At 45.5% G+C, this 13,980-nt stretch overlaps 1 protein-coding gene across 1 annotated transcript; it reads left to right on the forward strand.

Moving 5' to 3' along the window:
- Positions 1-1,718: 1,718 nt before the first annotated feature.
- Positions 1,719-10,243, forward strand: ZIC1 (Zic family member 1). The gene is made up of 3 exons (XM_080654058.1): positions 1,719-6,748; positions 8,206-8,369; positions 9,018-10,243. The coding sequence occupies exons 1-3, from the start codon at positions 5,767-5,769 to the stop codon at positions 9,213-9,215; spliced, it is 1,344 nt and encodes a 447-aa protein (XP_080510184.1). The 5' UTR covers positions 1,719-5,766; the 3' UTR covers positions 9,216-10,243.
- The last annotated feature ends 3,737 nt before the right edge of the window (positions 10,244-13,980 follow it).

Consider the following 13,980-nt stretch of genomic DNA (forward strand, 5'->3'; position numbering starts at 1 on the left):
GGACCTTAAGCTGTTCTCTGTAGCAGCTCCATCACCAGCCATTGCAGGAAACAAAAGTAAATATCTTCTTTGGTTCAAACTCTGACCCCACTTAGCAAGCTGGTCATCTTATTAAAGGAGGGGTGAGAGAAATGAGGAGCAGTCCCTAGGCCCTGGGACCTGAGATCTTCACCAATCCAAGGATTTAAAAGCCCTGAAAATGCTAGGTTTGATTTCCTCCCTGAATGATTGCTCTTGACTCCTCTTCTCACATCGGCTCTGACCAATGAATCACCAGTCAGGAGCACAATCTGGAGACTTATTGAAGTCTGCCTGTGTTTCCACACCCTGAGAAGAGGGGCCAGCAAACCCTAGATAGTTAATTTTGCTGGGGGAGAGCCAAGAAGGTAGGCTGAGGGGGGGGGGGGAAGGGGTACATGCAAAGGGCACCATTTTGTGGGTTCACCCTAGCCTGTGTAGTCCTATTCAAGGTCAGAGGTCATTTGCAGTCTGATTCCCAAGCTAGGGCTTCTAGTCCCCAAGACTGCAACACTGCTCCACACTGATTAACCTGGAGACTTTCCTAAGAAGAAGGCATGTTAGCCTGTCTGTCACAGCTCAGCCAGTGTGGGTGCAGAGCAGGGACCCTATAGACTGCCTCAGAGCTCCAAATCCCAAACCCCTCTCCACCTTTGCCAATGGCCTGCTGTAATCAGCTGCACCAGTCACCTCCCTGGCTTCCCTCCACTAGATCCTTGAATATCAGGAAGTTGGAATGGGAGTCTGGGTTGTGGAACCACCTTTTTTTTTCATTCTTCTGTTCTTTAGAGGGAAGAGCTGGGCTTTCCCCAACCCATGGCTGAAGGGTGGGTGACATTCTTGTGTCCACCTTAGAGTTTGCATTAGTAAGTCCCTTGAAGGAGATTTAACTATGCCTTTGAACCACCCCTCGTCCCTAAATCTGCCCGTGGTTTAGATGGGGGAAAGTAAGGTAGTGCCTTTCCGTGGGTTGCTGTGCGGCCAATGCTGTCCAGAAATCCAAAGGTGCTCTCCTGCGGATGGTGCCAATCAAGTTGCAACCTTCCAATGCCCCTTATCCATTCCTAAGACCTCACTAGATCCCGGCTGTTCCATGGTCAAAGCTTTGAGGCAGTCCTACTTACTTTCACTGCCCCACACCGTTCCACTTCTCTTGTATATAATTTACAGTGTCCATAGGTGTCTAGAGTAGTGCCCAGAATCCGAGGTGGCTGTGGCCTGCTCCCCAGAGAGCTAGTCCTAGCCCTCATATGCATCTGAGAGAAAGAAAGCCAAGTCCCAAATCCATGGCAGACGGCACGCAGAGAGCGGATCGCAGCGGTCATCGTCCTGAGGCAGGACCGTAGGACGCATGAGAGCAGTGATCCAGCCCTGCGGCTGACCCAGCCAGCATCCGCCGTCAGGTTGGGGCGGAGAAATTCCATCATCTTGCTGCCAGCCAGGATAACTAGGCTCCTTGACCCTGGGGAGGAGCAGCGGAGTCCCTCCGGCAGTCCTCCTGGAGGCAAAGCAGAGAAGCTACTCGAAGGGGTCCCTTCTTCTCACTCCTCGAAAGGGAAGGTCAGGACCACAATTCCCCATCCTGTGCCCACCTGAACACCAGGCAATTTACAAGGAGAGAGGTAGGGAGGGCGGGTGGGCAACAAGGGGCTCTTGGGCCCCTTCCCAGTTGGCGCTCCATCCGGTTTCCTCTTTCCTGGGGAGAAGGATTTCACTCATCCACGATCACTGCCCCTTGGTAGAAGGGCCCCCTTTCCCCTTAGTGTCAGTGGGGTGGGGCCAATACCCACTATTGGGGGGCTAGAGAGGCACTGGGTGGGGGAGAAAGTCTAGATGGGCCTCTCCCCCCAGAGGGGTTTGGGTGCCAATGGCTCCCATAAGGGAGCTTGCTAACTAACTGCTGGGGGGTACAAGTCTCCTCTGTCTTCCCCCTGGACTCACGCACTTACCCCACTTCACCTGTTGCTGGGGTGTCCTCATTTCTGCACATCACTTTGGGGTGCGGAGGGGGAACCACAAACCCCTCCAAGACTCTCTTTGTGGTTCCAGCGAGGCGGTCATCCTTCATTTCTCTTTTTCCAGCTTTTGGGAAGCAGTTAGGGAATGTATGATGAAGCAGAAATGAGCCGTCAGGATATTTTAATGGCTTATATGTCACGTTGGTGCATGTGGCTTTGAACTGGAGCCTCTTTCGTTTCCTGCAGAGAGCGCAGCAAATCCCAATTGATAACTTCTACAACCCACAACTTTTTTATCCCCTCCCCATACATTCACTCTTACCCTGTATATTTGGACGCGTTTCCTAAAAATACTCTTGTCAAAGTCCCCATTGTATTTTCCACAGACTGGAGAGAAGACTTTTCTTTTTTGAAGAATTATTTTTGCTCTCCCCTTTTTAATGGCTACCCTCCCCCCTCATGTTCCCTCCTTGTTTTTTTGGAAAGGCGGGAGAGATGGGTTCAATATTTGTTCTACCTAGGATAGCAGTTTAGCCTCTAGAGAAAAGTTGCAGGTAAGGTTTATATAACTGTGTTGGAATCCGGTCCAAACTCCCCTTGTAGACAGTAGAAAACCCTTTGTTCAAAAAGATATATCAGAGCCACTCAAAGTGTATACTTTAAAAAAAAACAAAACTACTTCTCAAGCTGAGCCCTTTCTTTCCATTCCTCATCCAGGTCCATTCAAAGTTGGTACTGGGCTGCTGTACTCAGACTTGTTGCTGGGGACAGTATATTTGATTTCTTTTTCTCTCTCAAATTTTTATTTCCCAGCCCAAGCACAAATGCTCCGCGCCAGGTCTCTTTAGACCCTGGGAAACCATCCCAGTTACACAAGTCCGGTTTTGAGAGGGGAGAGTGCAGGAAAAGGGCAGCTCAGTTTGCCAAACCCAAGTGAAAATCTAATCGATGAAAAGACCAGAAAACCAGAAAGGCAAGGAGCGGCTAGTGCTGATCCTGTCTTCCTCCAGCCTTTGCCACTAAGGCGGGAGACTGGGCAAAACAAATTCATTTTCATTTTCCTCTCTCCCAAGTACTGGAGAGTTTCCTAGCTGGGCTGCCTGTGAAAGGATGAGCTGAGGTTTCTTTGTTTGCGAAGAGAGTTTAGGGCTCAGACTCAGCTGCCAATAAGCCAAATGAAGTTAGAAACAAAGGGCAAATTGAAAGATTCCGACTCTTGGCTTTTTGTGTTTTCCTTACTAGAAAATAATTAGACCTAATGAATATGCAGACGTTTGAGCTAAATCCTCAGCCCAGGCTGCTGGGTTTTAAACAGAGCTGCAGAGAAATGCAACCTTTACCTCCCACACCCCCGCATCCCTGTGCATTTTTTTGAAATGCATAAATGTTACTGGCCTAAATTGATTGAGTCACAGGGATTTTTTTTTTTTACTTTTAAGTGCCATATTCTTCTACCTTTCAACAATCATTTTAATATATGGTCAATGGCTCTTTGTGGACAGGACAAAAAGCAACTACGGGCAGTTGTTGAATAGACTTTGCGCTGGGCAAAGACAGGTTAATCGAGGGCCGCATTGCGAAAACAAGCGAGTGTTGTATGTTTGCACTGAATCCAAATGTCTGCATTTTCCTAACTAAATCAAAGGGAGTGTTATTTCTTTTTCTGCTCACTCATCTGAAGGTAAGTAAATTTTCTCTGGCGATCAAAAGCCTGGTCAGCAACAAAGACCGCGCCCGTTTTTTCCACCGTCCTGGTGTGGCGCGTTTCGGAATTTCAATAAATGTGACAAGGGTGACTGATTTGTGAAGTGAAAAAGGTTTGAATGTCGCAAAATTTACATTGGTTCTATCTACCAGGGATTTAAATACCAAAAAGGTATTTGGGGATTTCTAGGGAGCTTTGGACAGTTCTGAAGAACAATGGCACATTGTGAAATTTACAGTTTTACCTGAATGAAAGGGGCTCCCGTTGGAAACAGTAGTGCAGAAGGATGGGGTCATGGGGGCAGATGAGGGAGACTAGGGAAAAGGGAGAAAAGAGAAGAATAACACAGGAGGAGGGGGGAGTAAAACTCAGCAGCAATGTTTCCAATTTACTATTAAAAAAACCTCCAAACCTCAATAAACTAGGAAGTTAAGAGCTCTCACCCACCTATGCTTATTTGAGGGGGTGGGGTGGTGGTGAGGAAAACGAGGCAGGAAACCTGATGGATTTGATAAAAGTAAGAAAACCAAGGGAATCGGTTATCCTGATATTTTGTAAAGAGAGAGTGGAGTATCCATGTGTTCCCGGGACCTTAAATTATAAACAGGAATGGGGGGGAGGGCAAGGCAAGAAGAAAGAAAACTTCAAAAAGAGCAAATAACAAAAGCCTCCTTTGCTGCCCTTGAAGGGAGGGAAGATGGGGGAAAGAAAAGAAAGTTGCTGAATCCGAACATTCTAGAAGTGTCTTAGCTGTGTTTACCAGTCCCAGCCCGTCTTCTGCACTCCCACACAACCGAAGTAGCTAATCACTCAGCTAAGACCAGGTTTGAAAAAGGACAAGACTAAGAAAGAGAGATTAGAGATAGATAAAGATAGAGATGAGAGAGAGAGAGAGAGAGAGAGAGAGAGAGAGAGAGAGAGAGAGAGAGAGAGAGAGAGAAGAAGAAGAAGAATGGGAGAGAATGAGCAAGAGGAATCAGGGTAAAAAATGTGTATGACTGCGAGAAGAAAAAGGAATCATGCCCCCCCTCCAATTTTTTTTTTTTTTTTTCTGTGAGAAGAGGGTAAAAATGTTGGGAAAAAAAAAAAAGTTGCTTCTCTTGGCAGCCGGGGTTGTCAAAAGGGGATGTCAAGCGCTTTACAATACCTGGGATTGATGAGGCGGGAGGGCCAATGAACAGCGCGCGGCGCCTAGGCGCGCCCTTAGTTGACTCGGCGGCTGCGGGCGGCGTGAATGCGGACTCACCAATGGGAGCTGGCGTCAGCCGCACGTGACACCTCCCCCTGCTCCCATTCATCAGGGGGGGCGGGGGGGTGCGGACGGTGTCGTCCTTTCAATTCATTTATCTGCAGGAATGATTGCTGCTATCAGTCTCGCGCTCACCGCCCGGCTGAGGAGGTGAAAGTTTCTCCCCAGGAAGATAAACCGCAAAAGACAATATTGTGCATGATTTGCACCCTTTCTTTGGCTTTTTCTTTCTTTTTTGCTACCCGCTTATTACTATTATTATTATTATTATTGCAAAAAGCAGAGGGAAAAAGGGAGCGTGAAGGAGCGAGAAGGCGAACCTGAGAGAAAAGAGAGCAAGGGCGAGGGTCTAGTGGAGAAGTGAGGAGGGGCATACGGCGCGAGGCGGAGAGTGAGCAGTTGCGGCTCCTGTGCTCACATTCCTCTATGCTACAAATCCGGGAGGAAGGTTTTTTTTTGGAGGGGGGGCTGGAGGGGTGGGCCGAGATGCTCCATGGCTTTCCCTGGGCAGCCTTGACGCGGGGTCTTCCCGGCAGAGACTGAGCGGCGAGAAAGTGCGAGCCCGGCCGGCGGGGTCTGCTCCGAGGGCCCCGGAGCCCGCCTTGCCCACTGCTGGCAGCCGTCTGGCTTCTCCTAGCTTGGACAGGCGGGCTCCCCGGCGCGCGGAGCGGCTGCCTGCGGGCGAGGACTTCGAGAGGTGGGTCGACTCCCCCTCCCTCCTCATCTTCTTCCTCCTTTTCCTCCGCCTCCCATTCTTCCTCCTCCTCCTAATTTTCCCTCCTCTGTAGGCAAGGGTGGGGGGTGGGGGAGGCCGGAGCTCGCCCGGAGCAGCCACGATGCTCCTGGACGCCGGCCCCCAGTACCCCGCGATCGGCGTGACCACCTTTGGCACGTCCCGCCACCACTCCGCGGGCGACGTGTCCGAGCGCGACGTTGGCCTAGGCATCAACCCGTTCGCCGACGGCATGGGAGCCTTCAAGCTCAACCCCAGCTCGCACGAGCTGGCCTCTGCGGGCCAGACAGCCTTCACGTCTCAGGCGCCTGGCTACGCGGCTGCCGCGGCCCTTGGCCATCACCACCACCCGGGCCACGTCGGCTCCTATTCCAGCGCAGCCTTCAACTCCACGCGGGACTTTCTGTTCCGCAACCGGGGCTTTGGAGACGCGGCAGCGGCAGCCAGCGCTCAGCATAGCCTGTTCGCTGCTTCGGCAGGGGGTTTCGGGGGCCCACACGGCCACACGGACGCTGCGGGCCACCTCCTTTTCCCTGGCCTTCACGAGCAGGCTACGGGCCACGCATCGTCCAACGTGGTCAATGGGCAGATGAGGCTTGGCTTCTCGGGGGACATGTACCCGCGGCCCGAGCAATACGGCCAGGTGACAAGCCCACGTTCGGAGCATTATGCCGCGCCTCAGCTTCATGGCTACGGGCCCATGAACGTGAACATGGCCGCGCATCACGGCGCCGGAGCCTTCTTCCGCTACATGCGCCAACCCATCAAGCAGGAGCTTATCTGCAAGTGGATAGAGCCGGAGCAGCTGGCCAACCCCAAAAAGTCGTGCAACAAAACTTTCAGCACCATGCATGAGCTGGTTACGCACGTCACTGTGGAGCACGTCGGCGGACCTGAGCAGAGTAACCACATCTGCTTCTGGGAGGAGTGTCCGCGCGAGGGCAAGCCCTTCAAAGCCAAATACAAACTGGTCAACCACATCCGCGTGCACACGGGAGAGAAGCCCTTTCCCTGCCCCTTCCCTGGCTGTGGCAAGGTGTTCGCGCGTTCCGAGAACTTAAAGATCCACAAAAGAACACACACAGGTATGGAAACCGCTTTCTTTGACCCACCCCCTCTGCCCCACTCCCGCTTCATCCTGGGCCTGGGACCGGAAATCCAAATGTCAGCGGCCAGGCACAAAATGGGCCTTGGTTGAGTCTGGACGTCGGTTCCAGCAGGCAGGCAGCGAAACTGTACGCTGGTTTTTGGTTTCAGGTTTGAAATTATGAAAAAAGTATAAGACGATCGGACGGGAAGGATCCTGGGATATAGATTTTAAAATGAGGAATAAAAAAGGCCGGGAGAGCAGAGAGACAAACCTGGTTTTGAAGAGCTGAGGTCCGCGCGAAGCAGGGAGAGGTGGCCGGCTCTTCCTGGTGGCGGAGGCTCCAGCTGCACCAGCAGCAGATAATCTAAGTCTAAATGTTTGCTTCCCGCCGACATCCTTATCCTTCTCTAGGCACCTTAGTGAGGACTTTACCAAAGGATGGAACTGAGGAAATTGGAGGATGTCGGATGAAGATGCACAGAAAGAAATAAAAACAGAAAGACAGAAAGGAGGGAGGGAGTGGTGAACACAAGTAAGTCTGACCAGAGGAGGCTTTTTGGAGGTTGCTCATATTTAAAGAACAGAATTTTAATAGTGACTTGTTTGTGAGTAAGCTTGAGGAGTCCGGAGAGTCAGTGGAAGGCAGACTCTCTCTCTCTCTCTCTCTCTCTCTCTCTCTCTCTCTCTCTCTCTCTCTCTTATCGTCAATTAGATTCTATGAGGTGGTTTTCAAAACACTGAATCCCCCTACATTGGCCTTTAAAGTAGGGACTGGTCGGAACAGTTAAAAGAAAAGTTGTTGGTGAGCTCATGGTTGTAGTGTGGGTCAGATAGGCCATTCTGGGACTCTTGCTCCAACAAGGTCAGGAATCCAGTGTGCTTCCCTATTCTTATTTTCCCCAGTGATTTCTGAGAACTGCTTTTGGAATTTTGAGTTTATGGCCACAGTCAGAAAAGAATTTGTGGTGCCAAGCTCTCCACTCAGATTACCTTATAAAATGTGACTGCGTGTAGGGGATGTGGTGGGGGAAATTAAGAGGTGGTTGCAGAGCCTCAAGGAAAGGGTGGGGGGAAGAGATAGGAGCAAAACAGCGGGAGAATCAGTCCCCAAAGTGAAAATTAGAAACTTTTAGGCAGGTATTGCTGCCTTAAGTCGTTTGTATAGCCCCAGGCAGAAAAACCTGCTACTGCTCTGGGATCTAAAAAGAAAAAAAATCTAATAATAATAATAATAATGACAACAATAAAATCTGGACCTAATTAGATTAGTAGTTAAATTAATTAAAATATTTATAAATCCACTGCGTATATGTGACTTCATTGAAGAGCCGGGTTTTTTTTAACTTGCAACCTTTTTTATTTTGTTTTATTTTTTTCATTTGTTTACGTTTAAAAATACAACCACAGAATTTGTTCTAATGAGACCTTTCTCTTTATCGCCCTTCACACTAGGGGAGAAGCCCTTCAAGTGCGAGTTCGAGGGCTGCGACAGACGCTTTGCCAATAGCAGCGACCGCAAGAAGCACATGCACGTGCACACGAGCGACAAGCCCTATCTTTGCAAGATGTGCGACAAGTCCTATACGCACCCCAGCTCGCTGCGCAAACACATGAAGGTAATTGTCGCGCTCCCGACGCCCGCCTTCGAGACAGGAGCCCGCTCTGCTCTTCGGCTGGGTCCATGGCGATTGGCAGCCGGGTGGTGGCAGGAGCTGGTGCAGGCTTGTGTGGGGCTGGGCAGCCCCACTCTGCTGTGTCGGGCTGTGCAGAGAGTGGAAAAGGGGGCGGGTGAACTCCAAACTGTTATAAATTTATTTTTTTAGTAAGATAAGTAAAAAGGAATTTGTCCCAGATAGGGAGTGAGGGCTATTCTAGCTGGGTGACGCTGACGAAGCTGCCTCAATTGGGGCTGGAAGAGTTTGCAGAAGAGTTGAAGTCTTGCACATAGATCTGAGCAAGCAAAGTTCAGCGGCGGGGCTGGGTGTGGGGACCCCTCTGGGCCTCTAGCCTCATATTCAGTCTCCAGGTTCCCAGATCTTCTTTCTTTTGTGAGCCCGGGGTCGCTATCCCTCACTGGAGAACTGCTGCTGCAGGGCATGGCGGGGGCAACCGAGCCCAAGTGTCCCTGGTGAGGCCTCCCTAGAGGTTCAGTAAATGCTGGGCTCCCGAGAGAAGAGGCGTGCTGCCTTCACCCGTCCTAGGAGGCCGCTGCTCCCGCTGCTTCCGCTCTCTATCTCCTTAAAAACTCTACTTTATTCCTGCAGGTCCACGAATCCTCCTCCCAGGGCTCACAGCCTTCGCCAGCCGCCAGCTCCGGCTACGAGTCCTCCACGCCACCCACCATCGTGTCTCCCTCCACAGACAACCCCACCACCAGTTCCCTGTCGCCCTCCTCCTCCGCGATCCACCACACAGCCGGTCACAGCGCGCTCTCTTCTAATTTTAATGAATGGTACGTTTAAAATCAGAAGCAAAACACCGATCAAAACCCTATTTAAGAGACCGAACATACACGTATGCAAAATATAACTGAAAGATCCCTGCGAATCAACACAGCTACCCCACTCCGCAATTCTATTTTTTTTTTTAACTTGCTTGTAGACCCAGGTTCGAGTAAGAGAGAGAAAGCACCAAACCTTTCGTTACCCGCACCCCTTTTTCTTTTTCTTTTTTGGCAAAGGCTTGGTAGCTAAGGGGCGGAATGGGTGTTGAGGACCAGGCTACCGCCTGACCAAATGCTGACAACCCGGGGGTCCAGTTTCCTGACAGAATTGGAACAGGCTCTATGGGCTTCGGCTTGTTTATTTGTTTTTGTTTGTTTTCTGGCTTTGCATTCTTGTAAATACAGAATTATTAGCTTAAAACTGTACGTTGGATTCTGTAAATAGTTATATCTCGGTTTTGAGCGGGCGGGTGGGATCGTGGCGTTGTGGTCTTTGCATTGGGGCGGGGAGGGGCCGGGAGGGCGGGGGGGGGGGGCGAAAGCCAACTGTTTGTACTGAATGGCAAGAATGTTCTAGTAAATGTGTACCAAAATGTGAATTTGTACAATTACAGTCTCCACGTCTACCTAAAAGAATATTATTGGTATTGATGTGTGTGTGTGTTTTTTGTTTTGTTTTGGTATAAAGTGCAAACATTTCGTCCCAAAGTCTAAGTACTTAAGTGCAGTAAAATGTTGTTTCAAGTCCTGTCAAGAATTCGTATAGTAGGAGCCTGAATCTGCGTGTCAAAACTGGCCCATTTGTTTATGTAAAGTGATATTAAAAAAGATATAAACTATAACTGTAAGTTGCTTTTGGCAAAAACAACCATGTAATGTATATAATTTCTAGTTTCCATATTTACCATATTTACCCGCATGTAAAGGGCCGGATTATTCATGTTACAGCTATTCAATATTTATGGCTAGAAGAACTCGTTATGTACACTTTAGTTTCCAGAACTGTTTGGTAATTTTTCGTACCTTATTAAAGATTCTTAAATCTCAGTGATTGTGGTAGGAATTTCTTCTTTTTTCTTGCCCCACCCCAGCAACCTGCTGCCTCTTCTGCCACTCTTAGCGGTTCTTGGGAAAAGCTCTCCGGTCTCCCTATCCTTCCCTTTCTGTCATTGCAGGTTGTATAAACGTGATAAATGAATGCTACCCTGCTGGCTCTCTGAGAGGGTGTAATTAGTATTTATATCAAAATTTATGAAACAAATTTCAGGCCGCAGTATAATTTAAATGACCTTTGCAGATGTAGAACAACAACCATAAAAATAACAGAAAAAGATTGCACAAGCGTCATCAATATTAATGTAGACAAATTGTCAGAAGCTCAGTGCTCACTCTACAGCGTTGCAAGTGAACTTGCAGCCAAAGGTTCTGCTGCCTCGAAATTAAATTCCCCAGGCTGAAACCAAGTTGCAGATTTACAATATCATATTTTTAAACTGCCATCTTCAATTAAACCATTTATGGCTATGACTAATTTTCAGGTTGTCAATGCATGCTTTTCCAGGCCTTACTTCTTTGTACAAAAGTAAATGTCCATAAAGTGTTTTACTTATATTTCTTTAAGCATGATGCTAATTTAAATTAATTACTTCCTACAATATGTTATTATCACTATAATTTTACTACTGTTATTAGTTCTCTCAAAAATACATCTAGGGAAGAGAATTATTTTATGTAATCTTATTATCTTTCTATCTCTTTTATTTATTTCTCATTTACTTAAGAAATTTGTTCCATTGGTTGGCATTGATACAGTAAATTTGTAAATGAGGAGACAATATAAAAAATCTAAATTACTTGTGCTTAATGACTGTAGCGGAACGCCTTTTCTCTAAATCAGATTGTCTTTCTTGCAGTTTAGTTTGATAGATTTGCAAGCTATGCTGCTCCCTCCAAGTTAGCTGCCCTGGTAGGAAAGCGAGATTCTTTGTCTCTGGTTGTAGCTTGCATGATGGCTCCATTAAGTAGAACATGTAGCTGGAGATTACAAATCAGGGCCTTGGCTGTAGATGCAAGGGTGTGGATTTGTTCAAGCAGGAGGCAGAGACTCATCTCACTATGGGCAAGGAGGAACCTTAATCTGCTTCATTAATATACTTTGTGAGTTCAGGAAATGACTGAGGAGAAAAACAAGTGGGAAAACCCCTCAAAAGTATGACAACCCCTTTAGATACTCACATCTATTTAAAAGTGACAAATTTTCAGAATATACAAAATCAAAACGTTAAATTCTCTTTTTTAAAAAGTTGATTTGTTCTTTCATCTTTTGCTATTTGTATTCGTCACTTTTAGTCAACCAAGTTTTACTGGCTCAGGGCATTTGGTAAACTTTCTGTATTTAGCACATCAAATGCTGGAAATGGTGGTGTTTAACTTTTAAAAGAATGTTATTGTGATTACAAGAGCAAATATCTACCTTTTATGAAGAGTGCCACCTTCAAGATTTAAGGAAATTGAACACCTAAACAGGAATTGCTGCTCACTTCAAAAATTTGTGAGATCAAAAGCTGTCTCCAACTGGCTTTGGAGGTTTGAAATTTATTAACAGTGTAGCATTTGGAGGAATTAAAAATAGCTCACTTCTCTAGGAAAGAAAAACACCGCAATTAATAATACTTCTCTTTCCCATCAGAGATCAGAATGTGTGGGAACATGATATGAGTATGATAATAATAATAATAATAATAATAATAATAATAACAATAGTACTTTTGTAACTTTGTTGGTGCATTTAGGAAGATAATAAATGAATGCATTTTTTTCAAAATGCAGTTATTTTCAAATTTGAAAATATGAATGTCTCATTATTTGTTATGTACCTGGTGCTCTTTTTATTTTAATACCATGGTATAATAATTAAATATCATACTATGATATTTGATTTAAGTAGGTTATTTTAAAGATAAATTTAGAGGTAAATAAATATGTACTTCAAAAATACTTCATATTTTAAACATTTTTTTTAGACTTTGAAGGCCAAATAATTTTTAAAAGGCATTTGAGAAGTGCTGTGTGTGTGTGAATAATCTCACATTAAAGGAACTTTTATAGTAGAAGTCAATATTTATGCCAACCGGCTTTATGCATTCTTTTCTGTAACACCCACCACAAAGAAAAAGTCATTAATGATGTAGATTGCCTAAAATAATGCTTCAAACTTAAATGTAGTCTATTATTTTTGCTGGTACCTTTAATGTCTGCTTCTTGAGATGTATTCTTCATACTTTTCTTCATGGGCTATTAGATTCTGAAATACATGAATGTGAACAGCAAAATATAGTTAGACCCTATTTAGCTGGAGCTGAAGATGCTGCAAATGAATGGTTTCTGTGTGTAGCTGTGGATTTTGACTTAGGCAGAAAGCCACCCTGGTTCATATTTCGACTGTATTGTTTTCTGGATACTGTCTAATGATTAGAATACCTAACAAGTTATTAAAAAGTTATATTGTGTCAACAAAAAATGCTTGAGTATAAGCAATAATATTTGAGAACTGAAGAGGAATGAGTTGTGGTGTGTGTGTGTATTTATAGAGCAAGCATATAAATATATAAGCACCATTTGTATGATTTTCAAACATTTCAGACCCTTTGTTTTTTCTTCGAAAGGTACCCCCAACTGCTTTAAGCATTTGCAGCTGATGATTTTGATTTTTTAAAGTCAAGCATTCAAGTTAACCTTTAAGAAGCAAACCACCTCCAAAAGAAAGATGTAACCTTTCAATTGCCCCATGTGCTTATCCTCTTTTTTTTTTTTTTTTTTTTTTTTCAGCTGACAATGAAAATAGCACTAACCTTCTTTGCTGATGGGCCTGGCCTTTAAATGTTTTTATGTATTTGTTGATTTTGATGTTTCCTCTGAACCTTTAAAGAGCTGGCAACAGAATTATACTCCCCAAATACCTTGCCCAGCCCAGAAACCTTCTAGATGTTCCCTTTTTGAGGCCAAGATGTAATCAGTGTCCTGGACCCCTTGTGAATCAGTGCTGATAGAGTTGGTACCTGAGCACACTGCCTTCCAGGAAGTAGCTTAGAAAAGGCCCTGGTCCTTAAAAAGCAGCATCTGTTTATGATGGGTTGGGAAGTAACTATGTGGTCTGACAAACTCAAAATAAAGACACTGATTATCTGTAAAATAGATATAAAGCCATCAGATTTTAGAAATTTCATATATATATATATATATATATATATATATATATATATATATATTTTCCAACTCAAGATGCTGGTTAGAAATTTATCTTCTCTCTATATACAGAGTTCTTGCCTACTCCTAGCATCAAATGTAGATCTTAGAACTATGTATTCAAATTATGTGGAGGCGTGTTGTTTTCATAAAGATGGTCACAGCTGATATTCTTTGGTTTTAAAATTCTTGGAAATAGAGTGACAATAGAAAGATTTATCCCTTCTATGCTCATCCAGTCACTAAAAGTTCACATTATTCATGGTGTTCTCTATCAGCTTTACCACCCATCTCACCCTCAGTAATACGTACCCATTTAAACTGGTTAGATATAGAGAGTAAGACTTTATCAATGTTTTCAAATGAGATTCTCTAATTTAGGACAAGAAATAAAAAACATGTCAACTTCCTATAACACATCACAGTTGAGTCTTTTCCTCAGAGTTTATTGCAAATATAATGGCATAATATACACAAAATATGGGCAATGTTCTCCATTAATCTGTGCAAGGCCGGTTTGCTCCAAAGTCTCTGCCTGA

This window comes from Plecotus auritus (genome assembly GCF_963455305.1).
Source record: "Plecotus auritus genome assembly, chromosome: 2".
NCBI classification, from domain to species: domain Eukaryota; kingdom Metazoa; phylum Chordata; class Mammalia; order Chiroptera; family Vespertilionidae; genus Plecotus; species Plecotus auritus.

Coding starts and splice junctions, on each gene's coding strand:
- ZIC1 (XM_080654058.1), top strand. CDS start 5,767: ATGCTCCTGGACGCCGGCCCCCAGTACCCCGCGATCGGCGTGACCACC. Junction 6,749..8,205: donor CCACAAAAGAACACACACAG/GTATGGAAACCG, acceptor CCTTCACACTAG/GGGAGAAGCCCTTCAAGTGC. Junction 8,370..9,017: donor CGCTGCGCAAACACATGAAG/GTAATTGTCGCG, acceptor TTATTCCTGCAG/GTCCACGAATCCTCCTCCCA.